Source organism: Hemitrygon akajei, chromosome 11 (genome assembly GCF_048418815.1).
Source record: "Hemitrygon akajei chromosome 11, sHemAka1.3, whole genome shotgun sequence".
In the NCBI taxonomy this organism is placed as follows: Eukaryota; Metazoa; Chordata; class Chondrichthyes; order Myliobatiformes; family Dasyatidae; genus Hemitrygon; species Hemitrygon akajei.
The window spans coordinates 162103872-162124899 of NC_133134.1; the positions used below are offsets into that span (position 1 = coordinate 162103872).

The following is a 21028-nucleotide window of genomic DNA, read 5'->3' on the forward strand; positions in this document are numbered from 1 at the left end:
TCAAAAGGCAATGCCTCAAGAAGGCTGCATCCATCATGAAGGACTCTCACCATCCAGAATATGCCCTCTTCTCATTACTACCATCAGGGAATAGCTACCAGAGCTTTAAGAGCCAAACTCAACATTTCGATAACAGGTTCTTCCTCTCCGCCAACAGATTTCTGAAAGATCTATGAATATTCATTCATTCTGTGCCATGCCATATGACGCGGGTAATCATGGTCTTTGACCATAATTTTCCTTGGTGAATTTTTCTACAAAAGTGATTTGCCATTGCCTTCTTCTGGGCAGTGTCTTTACAAGTCAGGAGACCCCAGTCATTATCAATACTATTCAGAGATCGTCTGCTTGACATCAGTGGTTGCATAACCAGGACTTGTAATATGCACCATCTGCTCATATGACTGTCCACCACCTGCTCCCATGGCTTCATGTGACTCGGATTGGGCGGGGAGGGGTGCTAAGCAGGTAAGCAGATGCTACACCTTGTTCAAGGGTGACCTGCAGACTAGCGGGTCACCTTACACCTCCTTTGGTAGGAACACATCTCCACCCCACCACCCACTGTGAACACTACCTCACTATTTTGCTCTCATTCTGCACTATTTATAATTTTACATATTCTTATTGTAATCTTTAGTAAGTTTTAATGTACTGCACTGTACTACTGCTGCGAAACAAGCTTCACAACATGTCTGTGATAATAAGCAAGATTTTGATAGCTTATCAAATCTTTTGGGGGAAGGCACTACCTGTACAAACCTGTTCAGGTTGCACCTGAACCCTTGTGAACAGGTTTGATTGAGCTGTTCGGAAAGGTTTAATCTAGTTTGGCAGGGGGATGAGAATCAGAGTGATAGTGCAGAGGATGAGGTAGTTGGTTTACAAACAGAGGCAGTGTGCAGTGAGACTCCTAGCAAAGAGAGGCTGATGAACAGGGCAAAAATAAAGTCAACAGGATAAGTTGCAATGAAAAAAGGTGGACAAAATAGAAAAGGGTGAATACCAGACTGAAGGCGTTACCTTTGAATGCGCACTGTATATGGAATAAGGTAGATAAACTTGTAGCACAGTTACAGATTGGCATGTATGATGTTGTGGACATCACCAAATGGTGGCTGAAAGAAGATTATAGCCGGGAGCTTAATGTCCAAGGATACAAATTCTATCAAAAGTACAGGCAGGTAGGCAGAGGGGGCAGTGTAGCTCTGTCAGTAAAAAAATGAAATCAAATCATTAGAAGGAGGTGACATAGTATCAGAAGGTGTTGAATGATTGTGGGTAGATCTAAGGAACTGCAAGGGCAAAATGACCCTGATGGGAGTTATATATAGACCCCAAACAGTAGTAAAGATGTGATCTACAAATTACAACTGGAGATAGAAAATGCATGTCAAAACAGCAATATTTCAATTGTCATGGGGGATTTCAATACGCAGGTAAACTGGGTAAATCAGATCTGTGCTGGATCCCAAGAGGGGGAATTTCTAGAATGTATTACTTTGGAGTAAAGAGAATTATGGAGGTATGAGAGAGGAATTGGCCAGAATCGATTGGAAAGGAACACTAGTGGGGATGACAGCATTACAGGAATCGCTGGAGTCTCTGGGAGCAAATCTGGAGGCGAAAGTAGATTTCCAAAATCTGCAGACTTTCTTGTGTTTGTGACAGGATATATACATCCCAAAGAGGAAGAAGTAATCTAAAGGCAGGATGATACAACCGTAACTGAAGAGAAGTCGAAGCTAACATGATTGGGGTGCTTTTAAAGAACCAACAGAAAGAAACTAAAAAAGTTATAACAAAGGAAAAGATGGAATATGAAGATAAGCTTGCCAGTATTAAGGAGGATACCAAAAAGTGCCTTCAGATATATATAAAGTGTAAAAGAGATGCGAGAGTAGATATCAGACCACTGGAGAGGTAGCAGTGGAGGATAAACTGAGTAAGTGTTTATATAAAAAAAACTCTTACTTCAGTGGTTGGTAAGTTGATGGAGAAGATCCTGAGAGGCAGGACTTCTGAACATTTGGAGAGGCATAATATGATTAGGAATAGTTAGCATGGCTTTGTCAAAGGCAGGTCACACCTTACAAGCCTGATTGAATTCTTTTGAGGATATAACTAAACACATCGACAAAGGTAGAGTCGTAGATGTAGTACATATGGATTTCAGCAAGGCATTTGATAAGGTACCCCATGCAAGGCTTATTGAGAAAGGAAGGAGGCATGGGATCCAGGAGGACATTGCTTTGTGGATCCAGAACTGGCTTGCCCACAGAAGGCAAAGAGTAGTTGAAGATGGGACATATTCTGCATGGAGGTCAGTGACCATAGTGTGCCTCAGGGATCTGTTCTGGAACCCCCTACTCTTTATGATTTTTATTAATGACCTGAATGAGGAAGTGGAGGGATGGGTTAGTAAATTTGCTGATGACACAAAGGTTGGGGGTGTTGTGGATATTGTGGAGGACTGTCAGAGGTTACAGCAGGACACTGATAGGATGCAAAACTGAGCTGAGAAGTGGCAGATGGAGTTCAACCCAGATAAGTGTGAGGTGGTTCATTTTGATAGGTCAAATTGGATGGCAGAAAATAGTATTAATGGTAAGACTCTTGGCAGTATGGAGGATCAAAGGGACCTTGGGGTCCGAGTCCATAGGACACTCAAAGCTGCTGCGCAGACTGACTCTGTGGTTAAGAAGGCATATGGTGCATTGGCCTTCATCAATCGTGGGATTGAGTTTAAGAACCGAAAGGTAATGTTGTAGGTAATATAGAGGACCCTGGTCAGACCCCACTTGGAGTACTCAGCTCAGTTTTGATTGCCTCACTATAGCCAGGATGTGGAGACCATAGAAAGGGTGCAGAGGAGATTTACAAGGACATTGCCTGGAATTGGGAGCATGCCTTAAGAGGAGAAGTTGAGTGGACTCAGCCTTTTCTCCTTGGAGTGATGGAGGATGAGAGGTGACCTGATAGAGGTGTATAAGATGATGTGAGGCATTGATCATGTGGATAGTCAGAGGCTTTTTCCCAGGGCTGAAATGGCTAGCACGAAAGGGCACAGGTTTAAGGTGCTTACACAGTGAGTGGTGAGTGCATGGAATGGGCTGCCAGTGAGAGTGGTGGAGGTGGATACAATCAGGTCTTTTAAGAGACTCTTGGATAGATACATGGAGCTTAAAAAAAGAGGGCTATGGGTAACCCTAGGTAATTTCTAAGGTAAGGACATGTTTGGCACAGCTTTGTGGGCCGAAGGGCCTGTATTGTGTTGTAAGTTTTCTACGTCTGTATGTTTCTAACTATTTTGAATCAGTTTTCACTATAGAAGACACTAACAGTATGCCAGAAGTTCGAGTGTGTCAGGGATAGAAGTGTGTGTAGTTGCCATTATTAGGGAGAAGGTGCTTGGGAAAATGAAAGGTCTAAAGGTAATTAAGTCACTAGGACCAGATGATATACACATCAGGGCTCTGAAAGAATCAGAATCAGGTTTATTATCACTGGCAAGTGACGTGAAATTTGTTAACTTAACAGCAGCAGTTCAATGCAATACATAATCTAGCGGAGAAAAAAAAACAAAATTAAAAAATAATAACAAACAAGTAAATCAATTATGTATATTGAATAGATTTTTCAAAAAGTGCAAAAACAAAAATACTGTATGTTTAAAAAAAAGTGAGGTAGCGTCCAAAGATTCAATGTCCATTTAAGAATCAGATGGTAAAGGGGAAGAAGCTGTTCCTGAATCGCTGAGTGTGTGCCTTCAGGCTTCTGTATTTCATGCCCTGGGTGCAGAGGTCCTTAATAATGGACGCTGCCTTTCTGAGACACCGCACCCTGGAGATGTCCTGGGTACTTTGTAGGCTAGTGCCCAAGACGGAGCTGACTAGATTTACAACCTTCTGCAGCTTCTTTCAGTCCTGTGCAGTAGCCCCTCCATACCAGACAGTGATGCAGCCTGTCAGAATGCTCTTCACAGTACATTTATAAAAGTTTTTGAGTGTATATGTTGACACTTCACTTCAAACTCCTAATGAAGTATAGTCGCTTTCTTGCCTTCTTTATAACTGCATTGATACGTTAGATCCTCAGAGATCTTGACACCCTGGAACTTGAAACTGCTCACTCTCTCCATTTCTGATCCCTCTGTAAGGATTGGTATGTGTTCCTTCATCTTACTCTTCCTGAAGACCACAATCAGCTCTTTCATCTTACTGATGTTGAGTACAAGGTTGTTGCCGCAATACCATTCCATTAGTTGGCATATCTTGCTCCTGTACGCCCTCTTGTCTCCACTGAGATTCTACCAACAATGGTTGTACCATCAGCAAATTTATAGATGGTATTTGAGCTGTGCCGAGCCACACAGTCATAGATATAGAGATAGTAGAGCAGCGGGCTAAGCACACACCCGAGGTGTGCCAGTGTTGATCGTCAGCGAGCAGGAAATGTTATCACCAATCTGCATAGACTGTGGTCTTCCAGTTAGGAGGTCAAGGATCCAATTGCAGAGGGAGATACAGAGGCCCAGGTTCTGTGACTTCTCAATCAGGATTGTGGGAATGATGGTATTAAATGCTGAGCTATAGTCGATGAACAACATCCAGGCAGAGGTGTTTGTATTGTCCAAGAGGTCTAAGACCATGTGAAGAGCCATTGAGATTGCATCTGCCATTGCCCTGTTGTGGCAATAGGCAAATTGCAATGGCTCCAGGTCCTTGCTGAGGAAGGAGTTCAGTCTAGTCATGACCATCCTCTCAAAGTATTTCATCACTGTCGATGTGAGTGCTACCCGGCGATAGTCATTAAGGCAGCCCACATTATTCTTCTTAGGCACTAGTATAATTGTTGCCTGAAGAGATGGCTGAAGAGATTGTGGAGGCACTAGTAATGATCTCCCAAGAATCAACTGATTCTGGCATGGTTCCAGAGGAATGGAAAATTGCAAATGTCACTCAACTCTTCAAGAGAGAGGCAGAAGAAAGGAAATTACAGGCCAGTTAATCTGACCTCAGTGGTTGGGAAGATACTGGAGTCAATTGTTAAGGGTGTGGTTTCAGGGTACTTGGAGGCACATGATAAAATAGGCTGTAGTCAGCACGGTTTCCTCAAGGGAAAATCTTGCCTGATAAATGTGTTGGAATTCTTTGAAGAAATGAAGGATGGAGGATAGACAAAGGAGAGTCAGTTGATGTTGCGTACTTGGACCTTCATAAGGCCTTTGACAAGGTGCCATGCGAGGCTGCTTAACAAGTGCCCATGGTATTACAGGAAAGATACGAGCCTGGATAGAACATTGGCTGATTAGCAGGAGGGAAAGAGTGGGAATAAAGGGAGCCTTCTCTGATTGGCTGCTGGTTACTAGTGGTGATCCACAGGGGTCCATATTGGGACCACTTCTTTTTATCTTAAATGTCAATGATTAGGATGACAGAATTGATGACTTTGTGGCCCAGTTTGCAGATGATACAAAGATAGGTGGAGGGGGCAGGTAGTTTTGAGGAAGTAGAGTGGAGGGGGCAAGTCGTTTTGAGGAAGTAGAGATGCAGGTAGTTTTAAGGACGGACTGATTAGGAGAATGGGAAAAGAAATGGCAGATGGAATACAGTATTGAGAAGGGTAAGGCCATGCACTTTGGTAGAAGAAATAAAAGTATAGACTTTTCTATTTTAAATAGAGAGAAAATTCAAAAATCTGAAGTGCAAAGGGATTTGAGAGTCCTTGTGCAGGATTCCCTAAGGGTTAATTTGCAGGTTGAAAATATGGTGAGGAAGACAAACGCGATGTTAGCTTTCATTTCGAGATGACTAGAATATAAATGCAAGGATGTAATGTGAGTCTTGATAAAGTACTTGTGAGGCCTCACCTGAAGTATTGTGAGCAGTTTAGGGCCTTTTCTCTAAGAAACAACGAGAACTTTGGAGAGGCATTCAAAGGAGGTACATGAAAATGATTCCGGGATTAAAAGGCTTGTCACATGAGGAGCGTTTGATGGCCCTGCATCTGTACTCACTGGAATTCAGAAGAATAAGCAGTGACCTAATTGAAACAAAAAAGTCTTGAAAGGCCTCGAAGGAGTGGACATGGAGGATGCTTCTATGGTGGGAGAGTCTAAGACCAGAGGACACAGCCTCAGAATAGTGGGACGTCCTTTTAGAACAGAGATGAGGAGGAATTTCTTTAGCCAGAGAATGGCGATTCTGTGGAATTTATTGCCACAGGCAGCTGTGGAGGTCAAGTCATTGGGTATATTTAAGGCACAGGTTGATAGATTCTTAATTAGTCAGGGCATGAAGGGTTACTAGGAGAAGGCAGGAGATTGGAGCTGAGAGGGAAATAGATCAGCCTTGATGAAATGGTGGAGCGGACTCGAAGGGCCAAATGGCCTAATTCTGCTCCTATACCTTATGGTCTAAGAAACCTGCAAGAACAGCTATGTTTATGAGCACTTAAAAAAGAGCCAGGAGATGAGAGATGAAACAAGGGGATGGGTTAAGGGTGGTGGGAGAGGAAGAGAGCACTGAATGAACAGGCAGCAAATAACCCAAAACATCAGATGGCCTAAATAATGTATGTACTTTGCACAGGCGGCCTCTCAAAATTCAAAGTAAATTAATTATCAAAGGATGTATACGTCGCCATATACCCCCTCAAGACTCATTCTCTTGCAGGCAATCACAGTAGAACAAAAAAATACAGAAGAATCAATGAAAAACTACACACAGACTGACAAACAACCAATGTGCAAAAGGCAAACATTGCAAATCCAAAAAGAATAATGATAATATTCGGAACAAGTGATAAGGAGGACACATGTACAGAGGGATGGTCTGACGGAACATGGAGTTAAATGTGCTGAAAGAATAAGTAAATTTAGAAAGGACAACAAAATTCAAGGGGTGTATAGCCCGAAGGGAGTTCGGGGAGATGGGTTAAGCACAATAGGCAGCGATTTAAACAGAGAGAGGAGAAATGGGCTGAAAATTCTATATCTGAATGCACGAAGTGTCAGAAATAAGGCGGATGAGCTTGAAGCTCAGGTGCGAATGGGTAACTATGATGTTGTTGGGATAACAGAGACATGGCTGCAGGGAGATCAGACCTGGGAAATGAATGTACAAGGGTATACGTGCTATCGTAGGGACAGAAATGTGGGCAGAGGGGGTGGGGTGGCCCTGTTGGCGAGGAATGTGATTCAGTCCTTTGCAAGGGGGGGACATAGGATCAGGAGAAGTAGAGTCTGTGTGGATAGAACTGAGGAACAGTAAAGGCAAAAAGACCCTAATGGGTGTTGTCTACAGGCCCCCAAACAGTAGCATGGATATTGGGTGCAAGTTGAATAGGGAACTAACATTGGCATGTGGCAAAGGTAATGTCGCAGTAGTTATGGGGGATTTCAACATGCAGGTGAACTGGGAGAATCAGGTTGGTGCTGGACCCCAGGATAGGGAGTTTGTAGAGTGCCTATGGGATGCATTCTTGGAACAGCTTGTACAAGAGCCGACCAGGGACAAGGCTATTCTGGATTTAGTCTTGTGTAATGAACAGGATTTGATAAGCGATCTTATTTATTTATTTATTTGTTTGTTTGTTTATTTATTAAATTTTAGAAATTACAAGGAATAAATGTAATAATTAAATAGTAAGAAAAATAATATTGACCCTCCCCCCTCCCCTTAACCCTCCCCCCCTTAACCCTTATCTAAAGAAAGAAAAAAAAGAAAGAAGAGAAAGATTGCCTGGATATCAGAGGACCCCCACGTGCTCCATGGAGTTCAAAATAATTTTGATATTTATTTTTACTTTCCCCAATTACTATAATTTTATCTTCAAAGGACCTGTGTATTTAATCCTATCTTTTGTAAGTATGGGAGCCAAATTTTCAAAAATATATCATATTCATTTCTTAGATTATACATAATTTTTTCAAATGGAATACAACTATGTATTTCATCATTCCAGTGATCCATAGTTAAATATAAATCAGATTTCCAACTAACTGCGATAACTTTTTTGGCTACTGCCAATGCAATTTTTATAAATTTTTTCTGATACTTGTTCAATTTAAGTTTCGGTATTGTCCCTTCAATGTCTCCTAATAAAAATAATAGTGGACTATGTGGGAGTTGTACTCCAATAATTTGTTCCAATAAAAGTCTTAAATTTATCCAAAATGGTTGAATTTTAAAACAGGACCAGGTAGAATGTAAAAAAGTACCAATTTCTTGATTACATCGAAAACATTGGTCAGACATATTTGAATTAAATCTATTTATTTTCTGTGGTGTTATATATAATTGATGTAAAAAATTATATTGTATTAATCTAAGTCAAACATTTATTGTATTTCTCATACTATCAGAACATAATCTTGACCAGTTTTTTCCATCAATTTTAATATTCAAATCAGATTCCCATTTTTGTCTTGATTTATGAATTCCTGATTTAATTGTCTGTTTTTGAATCAAATTATACATACAAGATGTAAATTTTTTAATTTTTCCTTTCTGAATTAATATTTCTACTTCACTAGGTTTTGGCATCAACATTGTTTGTCCCAGCTTTTCTCGTAAATAGGCTTTTAATTGAAAATAACAGAAAAGAGTGTTATTTGATATTTTATATTTATTTTTTAATTGATCAAACGACATCAATATACCTCCTTCAAAACAATCACCTATATATTTAATCCCCTTTTGGAACCAATTATGTAAAAGTTTATTATCCATTGTAAAAGGAATAAGCCTATTTTGAATTAAAGTTCTTTTTGCTAATAAAGATTTCTTTATCTCATCGTCCATATTTACCTTATTCCATAAATCAATCAAGTGTCTTAATATAGGAGATTCTTTTTTTTCCCGTATCCATTTGGATTCCCATTTATATATAAAATCCTCTGGTATATTTTCTCCTATCTTATCTAATTCTATTTTAATCCATGCCGATTTTTCTTCATCAAAAAAAGACGCAATAAATCTAAGTTGATTTGCTTTATGATAATTCTTAAAATTTGGAAGTTGTAACCCCCCCTGAATCAAATTTACATGTCAATTTTTCCAATGATATTCTTGACATCTTACCTTTCCAAAGAAATTTCCTTACATATTTATTCAGTTCTTGAAAAAACTTCTGAGGTAATTGTATTGGTAAATTTTGAAATAAATATTGCAATCTAGGAAATATATTCATTTTAACAGCATTAACTCTACCTATTAATGTTATTGGTAACATCATCCATTTATCAAGATCCTCTTTTATTTTTTTTAATAATGGCAAATAGTTTTGTTTATATAAATTTTTTACATCGTTATCAACTCTAATACCTAAATATTTTACCCCATTCATTGACCATCGAAATTGAGTTGCTAATCGACATTGATTATAATTTCCTTTGGTGAGGGGCAAAATTTCACTTTTATCCCAATTTACTTTATAACCTGATACTTTCCCATATTCTTCCAATCTAAAAGATAATCTTTGCAAGGATTGCAATGGGTTTGTTAAATAAATCAAAACATCATCAGCAAATAAATTAATCTTATATTCTTCTTGATTAACTCTAAAGCCCCCAATATCTGGATCTGTTCTAATTAGTTCTGCTAATGGTTCTATTGCCAATACAAATAAAGCAGGTGATAATGGGCAGCCTTGTCTAGTTGACCTCGTTAAGCAAAATGGTGTTGAAATCTGACCATTTGTAACTACTTTAGCTTGAGGATTAGTATTTAAAGTTTTAATCCATTGTATAAAAGATTTTCCTAACTCATATTTTTCCAATACCTTAAATAAAAAATCCCATTCCAATCTATCAAATGCTTTTTCTGCATCCAAAGCAACTGCCACACTCATTTCCTCTCTTTTTTGTGCCAAATGAATTATACTAAGTAACCGAGTTATATAATCCATTGATTGTCTATTTTTAATAAAACCTGTTTGATCCATATGTATTAATTTTGGTAAATATTTAGATATTCTATTAGATAAAATTTTTGCTAGTATTTTATAATCTGTATTCAACAAAGAAATAGGCCTATATGATGTTGGTTTTAAAGGGTCTCTATCTTTTTTTGGCAATACAGTTATGATCGCTGTTAAAAAAGATTGTGGGAGTTTATGCATTCTTTCCACTTGGTATATTAATTCCATAAAAGGAGGAATTAATAAATCTTTAAATTTTTTATAAAACTCAGGAGGAAAACCATCTTCTCCTGGGGACTTATTACTCTGAAGTGATCCTAAAGCTTCTTCAACCTCTTTTAATGTAAAGGGCATATCTAATCCTTTCTGTTCTTCCAAATTTAATTTTGGAAGGGTTATTTGTGATAAAAATTTATCTATCCAGCAATCTTATTTTGTGATTCTGATTGATATAGTTCAGTGTAAAAATTTTTTAAAGTTTCATTAATTTCTAAAGGCTTATAAGTAACCTTATTTACACTTGTTCTAATTGCATTTATTGTTTTAGAAACCTGTTCTGTTTTCAACTGCCGAGCAAGAATTTTATGCGATCTTTCACCTAATTCATAATATTTCTGTTTAGTTCTCATAATTACTTTCTCTGTACGATATGTCTGAAGTATATTATATTGTAGTTTTTTATTAACAAGTTGGCTTCGTTTTTCTTCTGTCATATATCTTTGAGATTCTTTTTCTAACTTTATGATATCTTTTTCCAATTGATCTATTTCTGCTGCATATTCCTTTTTAATTTTAGATGTATAACTTATAATCTGACCCCTTAAATATGCTTTCATCGCTTCCCATAATACAATTTTATCCTCAACTGAATGTAGATTTGTATCCAAAAAAAATTGAATTTGTTTTTTCATAAAATCACAAAAATCTTGACGTTTTAATAGAGTTGAATTAAATCTCCATCTGTAAATCGATTCCTCCTTATCCATCATTATCATTGTCATTATCAAGGGGGAATGATCTGACAATATTCTTGCTTTATATTCCACACTTTTCACTCTATCTTGAATATTTTTTGATAATAAAAAAAATCAATCCTTGAGTAAGTTTTATGTCTGTTTGAGTAAAATGAATAATCTCTTTCTCTTGGATTAATTCTTCTCCATATATCAATCAAGTTTAAATCTTTCATTAATGATAAAGTTAGTTTTGTTATTTTTGATTTTATAGCACCTTTAGTTGATCTATCCAGAACTGGATTTAAACAAAAATTAAAATCTCCAACTATTAATATTTTATCATGTGCGTCAGCCAAGTTCAAAAAAACTTCTTGTATGAATTTTGCATCATTTTCATTTGGTGCATAAATGTTCATAAAAGTCCATAATTCTGAAAAAATTTGACAATGTATAATCACATATCTCCCCCCCAGAATCAATTATTACATTTTGTATTTTAATTGGTAAAAATTTATTAACCAAAATTGCAACTCCTCTCGATTTTGAATTAAATGAAGCTGCAATGACGTTTCCAACCCAATCTCTCTTTAATTTCTTGTGTTCTGTTTCTGTTAAATGTGTTTCTTGTAAAAAAGCTATATCTCCTTTCATTTTCTTAATATATGTTAAAACTCTTTTTCTTTTCACAGGTCCATTAATTCCATTAACATTAAAACTTAAAAAATTAAGTAAATTAATCATTTATAGTACCTTGGGAATTCTTTAAAATTCTCCATGTTGCTATGAGTTTCTCCCCAATCATCCAGGCAAAGAAGAAGTAGAAGAAAGATAACTTATAAGAAAAAAAAACAAAATACCTCCCCACTAATGTTGCGAATAAAAAGAACACAACATTACCCCCCCCCCATTTTTTGGGTCATGGCAATCGCCATGATTGTACACGTGAAACTCGCAGCTATCGATCAGGAGCTCCTCCAGCTCCCCCGCAAAAAAAAAAGAAAATATATTAATAAAGAAAAAAATAATTAATGTCTCTACTCCCAATTATTACTCCTCAACCTTTTTTTTCCTCTTATAATTGTCCATCAAGTCCAACCTTGTTCCAGTTTTCATCATTAGTCCATTCCATTTCTATAATTCTTTAGTCCTCTTCATGGACATCAGGTAGTTCTTGTACAAATTTCTCCGCTTTCCGGTAATCAACGAAGAATCTTCTTTCTCCATTATCCAGGAAAATTATCAATTTTGCTGGATAGCTCAAAAAAAATTTATAGCCCTTTTCCCATAAAGATTTTTTTCACTGGATTAAATTCCTTCCACCTCTTCAACAGATCGTAGCTTATGTCTGGATTAAAAAAAAACTCTTTTCCCTTCTATTATCAATGGCCCTTTTCTCTTTTTAGCACCTTGAGTAGCTGCCTTCAAGATCATTTCTTTATCTTGGTACCTTAAACATTTTATCAAAATTGATCTCGGATTTTGATCTTGTTGCGATCTTGGTCTTAAAGCTCTGTGTGCTCTTTCAATTTCAATTACTTGACTTCCTTCTTCCATTTCCAAAATTTTCGGAATCCATTCTTGAAAGAATTTTATTGGATTTTCTCCCTCTGTACCTTCCATAAGACCAACAATTTTAATATTATTTCATCTGCTAAAGTTCTCAAGTGCATCCATTTTTCCCAACATCCGTTTTCTTTCTGTTGTCCAGGCAAGATTATCGTATTCTACCTTATCTATTCTTTCCGTGTTTTCTTCTATTTTTACTTCCATCTCTTTGACTTTATTATCCATCTTCTTTTGTTTTTCCACCACATTATCAAGTGTATTCTGCATCCTTCTTATATCTGTTCTTATAACTTTAAATTCATTCGTCATATCTGTTTTTATAACTTTTAATTCATTCGTTATATACATCAGGATATCTTTTATGTCTCCTTTAATCTCTTCTTTCTTTTCCTCTTCTTCTTCCTCTGAACTTCCCAAAGAGTCTGCTTCTACTTCCGATCCACTTCCAATTTCACTTCCAGCCGTAGTTGAGGTTTGTAGTTTTGTTAATATCTGTTCATGCATACCTTCGCGCATGCGTTGTTCTTGCCGTTTCTTCTTAGAGACCGCCGACATTGCTGCAACTTCTTTTCCCGCATCACCAAAAATGCCATGTACTTCATCGGAAGGAGATCCAACTTGAGTCCGAGGCTTCGCCAAGGCGGCTAGGCCTTTTCCCCGCTGATTTGCGCCGTCTTTGAAGTAGTAGCTTTCTTTTGTTTCAGTTTAGGAGCCATATCAAAAGATAATCCTGAGTTGCTTATAGTTAGTTTCTAATAGATATTTAATAACTCTTCTTCATTTAAACCCTATTTCATTACTTTTTGCGAGGGAGCTGGAATCCCAACGTCTCGACCCTACGTTATCACATGACGCCCCCCTGATAAGCGATCTTGAAGTAAAGGAGCCATTAGGAGGTAGTGACCATAATATGATAAGTTTTTATCTGCAATTTGAGAAGGATAAGGGCAGATCGGAGGTGTCAGTGTTGCAGTTGAACAGGGGAAACTATGGAGCCATGAGGGAGGAGCTGGCCAAAGTTAACTGGATGGATATCCTAGCAGAAAAGACAGTGGAACAGCAATGGCAGGTATTCTTGGGAATAATGCAAAAGGTGCAAAATCAGTTCATCCCCCGGAGAAGGAAGGATTCAAAGGGGGGAAAGGGGCCACAGTGGTTGACAAAGGAAGTCAGAGATTGCATAGTATTAAAAAAAAAGGAAATATGACAGAGCTAAGGTGAGTGGGAGGACAGATGATTGGGAAATTTTTAAGGAACAACAGAACTTAACTAAAAAGGCAATACGGGGAGAAAAAATGAGGTACGAACGCAAGCTAGCCAGGAATATAAAGGAGGATAGCAAAAGCTTTTTTAGGTATGTGAAGAGAAAGAAGATAGTTAAGAACAATGTTGGGCCCTTGAAGAATGAATTGGGTGAAATTGTTATGGGAAACAGAGAAATGGCAGAAGAATTTAATAAGTACTTTAGATCTGTCTTCACTAAGGAAGACACAAGCAATCTCCCAGATGTATGGATGGGCCAAGGACATAGGGTAACAGAGGAAATGAAACAGATTGACATTAGGAAAGAAACGGTGATGAGTAGACTGATGGGACTGAAGGCTGACAAATCCCCAGGTCCAGATGATCTGCATCCTAGGGTACTAAAGGAGGTGGCTCTGGAAATTGCGGATGCATTGGTAATCATTTTCCAATGTTCCTTAGATTCAGGATCAGTTCCTGAGGATTGGAGAATGGCTAATGTTATCCCACTTTTTAAGAAAGGAGGGAGGGAGAAAACAGAGAACTATCGTCCTGTCAGCCTAACAACAGTAGGGGGGAAGATGCTAGAGTCCATTATTAAAGATGAAATAGTGGCATATCTAGATAGCAGTGATAGGATTGGGCCGAGCCAGCATGGATTTACCAAGGGCAAATCATGCTTGACTAATCTATTGGAGTTTTTCGAGGATGTAACCAGGAAGTTAGACAAGGGAGATCCAGTGGATGTAGTGTACCTCGATTTTCAGAAGGCATTTGATAAGGTCCCACATAGGAGATTGGTGGGTAAAATCAGAGCTCATGGCATTGGGGGGAAAGATATTGACATGGACAGAAAACTGGTTGGCAGATAGAAAGCAAAGGGTAACGGTGAATGGGTGTTTCTCGGAATGGCAGGTGGTGACTAGTGGGGTGCCACAGGGCTCAGTATTGGGACCACAGCTGTTTAAGATTTACATCAACGATTTAGATGAAGGCATTGAGAATAACATCAGCAAGTTTGCTGATGATACTAAGCTGGGTGGTAGTGTGACATGTGATGAGGATGTTAGGAGAATTCAGGGTGACTTGGATAGGCTGAGTGAGTGGGCAGATACTTGGCAGATGACGTTTAATGTGAATAAGCGTGAGGTTATCCACTTTGGGAGTAAGAACAGGAAGGCAGATTATTATCTGAACGGTGTAGAGTTAGGTAAGGGAGAAATACAAAGAGATCTAGGAGTCCTTGTTCATCAGTCACGGAAGGTGAATGAGCAAGTGCAGCAGGCAGTGAAGAAGGCTAATGGAATGTTGGCCTTTGTTACAAAGGGAATTGAGTACAAGAGCAAGGAAATCCTCTTGCATTTGTACAGGGCCCTGGTGAGATCACACCTGGAGTATTGTGTACAGTTTTGGTCTCCAGGGTTAAGGAAGGACATCCTGGCTATAGAGGAAGTGCAGCGTAGATTCACGAGGTTAATTCCTGGGATGTCCGGACTGTCTTACGCAGAGAGGTTAGAGAGACTGGGTTTGTACACACTGGAATTAAGGAATGAGAGGGGATCTAATTGCAACTTGTAAGATTATTAAGGGATTGGACAAGATAGAGGCAGGAAATATGTTCCAGATGCTGGGAAAGTCCAGTACCAGAGGGCATGGTTTGAGAATAAGGGTAGGTCTTTTAGGACAGAGTGAAGGAAAATCTTCTTCTCCCAGAGAGTTGTGGGGGTGTGGAATGCACTGCCTTGGAAGGCAGTGGAGGCCAATTCTCTGGATGCTTTCAAGAAGGAGCTAGATAGGTATCTTATGGATAGGGGAATCAAGGGATATGGGGACAAGGCAGGAACCGGGTATTGATAGTAGATGATCAACCATGATCTCAGAATAGCGGTGCAGGCTCGAAGGGCCGAATGGTCTACTTCTGCACCTATTGTCTATTGTCTATAATAAATAAATGATATTATAAGTAAATAATACTGATAACATGAGCTGCAAAGTCCTTCAAAGCTAGTGCATAGGTCGCTGAATCAGTTCAGTGTTGAGATGAGTGAAGTTATCCATTTTGATTCAGCATCCTGGTGGCTGTAGGATAATAACTATTCCTGAACCTAGTGGTGCGGGAAGTCTCCTGTACTTCCTTCTTGATGACAGCAGTGAGAAGAGAATGTGGCCTGGATGGTGGTGGGGTGGGGGGTGGGGGTCAGGGGTTGTTGATGACAAAAATTATGGCTGTTGGAAATTTCCCTCACATAATTCATAAATGACTACCCAAAAATTTGAGATGCAGGATAAGATTGAAGATTAGCTTAATTTGTCACACATACATTGAAACATAGTAACATCGGCAGGTTTGTGTCAATGTACTGTGATCACTATGTTTCTGGCGCTAACATAACATATAAGAAATTCACATGGGAAAATAAATTAACAACATTTATTTTCCCCTTCAGCTGTACTTTGCGATCCTGCAGACAATTGTGATATCGATTGTTTTCTTGGAATACAACCCCACCCCTAATACATGGGTTGACTGTACGTCGCATCAAAGGGGTTTTACCTTGCAAGTGCTCTTCTTAGGAATTCGGAATCCATGCTGATTTTATCAACCAGCAGGTTGAAGTCTTGCTGGACCTCAAACGCCTGAGTGAACAGCTTCTTAGGTACCGGCGATGGGAACAGACTGAAGGGGGCATAGCAGGTTGTCTGTAGTGAAAGATCCAACATGAGACGTCAAATTTATCAACGTTAGAATCATAATTAATAAAGAACCTGGCAAAAAGGCAATTAAAAGCACTGGAAGTTACAGAAGTTAAAAATGATAGAAGCAGACCTCCGGTTTTTCAGCACATATTTTAAGAGATGACAAAGCATTGGTTACAGACCCAATTCTCTCAGGTCTGTACTTAAATATTAACAACTTGCATTTAAATCATTAAACATTAGCTTTATATATCAAAATATCGAAACATATAGTGAAATGCAGCGTTTGAGTCAATGATGTGCTGGGGGCAGCCCTCCAGTCATGATGGTTCTGGTGCTAACATAGTATGCCTACAACTAGCTAACCCTAATCCGTATGTCTTTGGAACGTGGGAGGAAACCACAGCAGCCGGAAGAAACCCACATGGCTACAAGGAGAATGTACAAACTCCTTCCAGACAGCAGCAAGAATTGAACCCCAATCGCAATTGCTGACGCTTTTAAGTATTACGTGAACTGCTACACTATCTGAATAAAGGCAAACTAGATATTTGAATGTATACAAAGCAGTGTAAATAGCTTGGGCACATATATAGCTCGGGTGCCTAAGAGTTTTGCATGGTACTGTATTTGTCACGGTGGAGCAGAGAGCATATCTGTAAACATGGCGGGACTAAAGGATGTTGGGATGGCAAAAGTGGAACCCCAAAACAGGTGTGGGACAGGTGGCAGTGGTGGAGGTGTGGTGTGGGTGCAGACACACTTGTCCCCGAGACACCAGTTAAGGTCACTTGATTCCAAACAATTGGTTTACTGATCATTACAGAATGTTTCCCTGGTGCTTCCCACTTCCCCCTTCTCCTTCCCCCTCTTCCAACCACAATTCCCCTGTTGCTGCCCCCTTCCCACTCAACCACAAAAGAGACCCATATCAGAGTCTGGTTTATCATCACTCACATATATCATGAAACTTGTTTTTTTGTGGCAGCAGTACAGTGCAATACATTAAAAAAAATTACTACGATACAGTGCAAAAGTCTTAGGAACCCTAACTATATACAGGTCGACCTTCACTAATCCGGCACCATTGGGACCTGAGCAGTGCCAGATTAGTGAAAATGCCGAATTACAGAAGGATCACATTAAGCAATAGCTGACCGCCTCATCATACCTTTAAAATACCATGTAAATCAGTACAAGTTAGATAATAATGAAACAGAAATATTAAATGAGTAGCAAGTGAAATTTTAATAAAGTAATATATTGTACAGGCACAGATAAAATAAAGGGTACAGGTAAATGTACAGGAATTAACTTATACAGACCAGTTGAGCACTTCCGCTTCTAAAGTGAGACGTTTAATATTCCTTCAGGCAAAGTTACATGTCTGCAAACGTGGGGTTGTCAGGATCATCAACATCTTCATCTTGAAAAATGAGTGAAGCATCAGGAACTGGTGCTGAAACTGGCAGTAACTTACATCTGTGGGTTCCGGCAGCATTAGAGCAGCCTAACAAAGTCACATGTTCTCTCGATGCCTTATACCCTGTTGGCAATTCTGCATCTGCTGTTGTTAGTGTTCTTCTTGGTGTACATCTCCAATACAAAGCAGTCTCATCAGCATTGTACACCTGCTCGGGGCTTAATTTTTCCATCAGAGACTAATTTGGCGAACTCATCAACAAACTCTCCTGCTGCTTCCTTGTCTGTTGAACATTTTTCACCACACAGTGCACGAAACTGTAAGCCATGACTCTACTTGAACCGATGAAGCCAGCCTTCACTACAGTCACACTCATACTCTAGTCCTAGTTCTTCATGAAAAACTGCTTGTTCCTTCACCATATCTCCAGATAGTTCAACACCTTCACTTACACGAAGATTAAACCACGTTTATCAGCACTTTATCTAGTTCCGAACTTCTTCTGTCTTTCATCGTTTTTCTTACACACATTTGTTTCTTTGAGCCACTATCTGTTTCTTTATATCATACACTGTGGAGGAGCCAATGTTGTAACATTCGCACAAGCTTTTCACCGATACACCACTGTCCAGTTTTTTTTCAAGAGTTCAACCTTATCTTTAATGGATTATGTGTGGTATTTTCGCTTCACAGCACGAGGTGCATTTGCTTTACTCCCTGGGGCCATAATTTGGGCTAAAAAAGAGCAAATGATATTAATAAATGCAGGAGAACATGCAGGAATCGCCTGTTTGTGCTGACAAGAGCGTGCCAACACGTGAACAGATCTAGCACAACCAAAACAATACGCAGCAGATTGGTACGGTGGCCCAGGAAATTTGAAATTACAGTTGCCCAGATTATCGAAGGAACCGGATTACAGGTAGTCGGATTAGTGAAGGTCAACTATATATGTGCCTAAGACTTCTGCACAGTAAACAGGGTATTAACAGAATTGAAAACTGAATGAGTTTATGACGGAACACACAAGAAAAAGTTGGCCTACATTCAATATGACCATGGATGATCTGCTCCACACCTCATCTCCTCTTCTTGAAGCATAGACTCACACCACACAAAAAAACAGGCCGCTACAGCCCATCTCATCCATGTAGACTGTGACAACATACCTATGCTATTCCAAGGTACCTGCATTAACTCTTCTCACCACTATTCCTTTCCAGTTCAAGTACCTGTCTGGTTATGGTTGTCCATCATGTCCACGATGACATGAGACCTGTGTGGCAGTTTTTAAAAACGTGGAAAAGCTGATGTACGGGGCAGTTCCATTCTCTCAACCTCAGAAGTCTGAGCCCAGTGGTACAAACAAGCATCGCAAACTGGGGTCTTCTTCGGTTACAGTGGATGACAATGATGTCTTCTGTACCTTGCCATGCCCTTTGCTTTCCACGGAGCACTGCAGAAGCACCTTCATGGTCGTTGGATTTCACTGTAGATCTCATTTGCCTAGTCCGCCGGAGCCAACTTCACGTGCCAAGACAGACATGTTCCTACCTCATTGGCTGCCAGCTATCCTCACCTGGTTTAGCCTGCTTGTTGAAGCGGTGTACCGGGATGCAGCCACTTTCACATGCAAACAGCTACTTAGAGCCACAGGTGATAGCCGAGTGTCGCTGGGGACCAAAGATGAGTGAACTGCCCCAGAATGGACATGACAAGTCCCTTCACCAGAGGAGCCAAGCCTCCCTGGACACTCCATCCACTTGTCTAATACCATTTTAAATATTATACTAAAACCTGTATCCAATGCCTCCTTTGACAGTTCAGTGTGGATATTCACCACCCCCTGTGTGAGAAACCTACCCCTTCAGATCTCCTTTAAACCTTTCGCTCTCACCTCAAACCTGCGCTCTCTAGTACCAAATTGCCCTGCACTGGGAAAAAGATATTGCCCATCTAGTGCCAGTTCTCCATGGCCATCAATACCAAGATCTTTCCAAAAAATCTCTTTCTTTCTCAAATACCTCCAGGGTTGAGAACTGAGAATTGCCAAGGCTTGGCACCCCTAAACCTTGGTGAGTGTGGCGGAGTGGAGATGCAGATCTACCAAAGGAGGTGTAAAACACTCTTCCCTCCACTAGCCTGCAGATCACCCTTGGGAAAGGTGTAGCACGTGTTTAACGTCTCCCCCCCTCCCCCCATGATCGCCTACATCAAACATGTCACATGATGAACGAAACCTTGATGAGACCATACTTAGAGTACTGTATACAGTTCTGTGTACAGTAAGATGAACACTGTCTCACAATCTACCTCACTATGATCTTGTACTTTATCATTTACCTGTGCTGCGCTTATCTGTAGCTTTTATACTTTAACGCGCGGGATCAGAAAAAGCTGCAAAGGGTTGTAAACTCAGCCAGTTCCATCATGGGCACTAGCTTCCCCACCAGTGAGGAAATATTCAAATGGTGATGCCTCAAAAAGGTAGCATCCACCATAAAGGAACCTCATCACCCAGGACATGCCCTCGTCTTATTGCTACCTTCAAGGTGATATAGAGTACAAAGACACAAAATGAATGTTTTAAAAACAGCCATTTCACCTCTGCCATCAAATTTCTGAACGGCCCATGAACACCACCCCACTATTCTTTTGCACTACTTATGTAACATATTTGGTTATAGTATATTTTATGTGTTGCAAAGTACTGCTGCCACAAAACAAATTTCATTGTAAGTAGTTGTTATTATCAGAGTGTATAAAATGTCACTACATACAAAGCTGAGATTCATTTTCCTGCGGGCTTACTCAGCAAATCTATAGAATAGTAACTATAACAGGATCAATGAAAGATCAACCAGAGTGCAGAAGACAACAAACTGCAAATATGAGGGGCAATTGACAAGTTTGTGGCCTAAAGTAGAAGGAGTCAATTTTAGAAAACCTAGCACATTTATTTTTCAACATAGTCCCCTCCTACATGTACACACTTAGTCCAGCGGTCATGGAGCTTACGGATCCCTTCTTTGTAGAAGTGGTCCACAGCAGGGGTGATTGATAAGTTTGTGGTCTAAAGTAGAAGGAGATGAGTTATTAACTTCAAACTTTCTGCATTATCACTCAAGGAGTTGAACTGCACGTGCATGTAATGAGAGTGTCTTGGACCTCCAGGTGGTCCACAGCAAGGGTGATTGATAAGTTTGTGGCCTAAGGTACA

At 39.5% G+C, this 21028-nt stretch overlaps 1 protein-coding gene across 1 annotated transcript in view; it reads right to left on the minus strand.

The window, feature by feature from the left end:
• Positions 1-21028, minus strand: part of gss (glutathione synthetase) — a 114259-nt gene that overhangs the window by 70930 nt on the left and 22301 nt on the right. The window contains exon 3 of the mRNA XM_073062113.1: positions 16243-16388. Within this exon, the coding sequence (XP_072918214.1) occupies positions 16243-16388 (146 nt within the window). The remainder of the gene's footprint in view (positions 1-16242; positions 16389-21028) is intronic.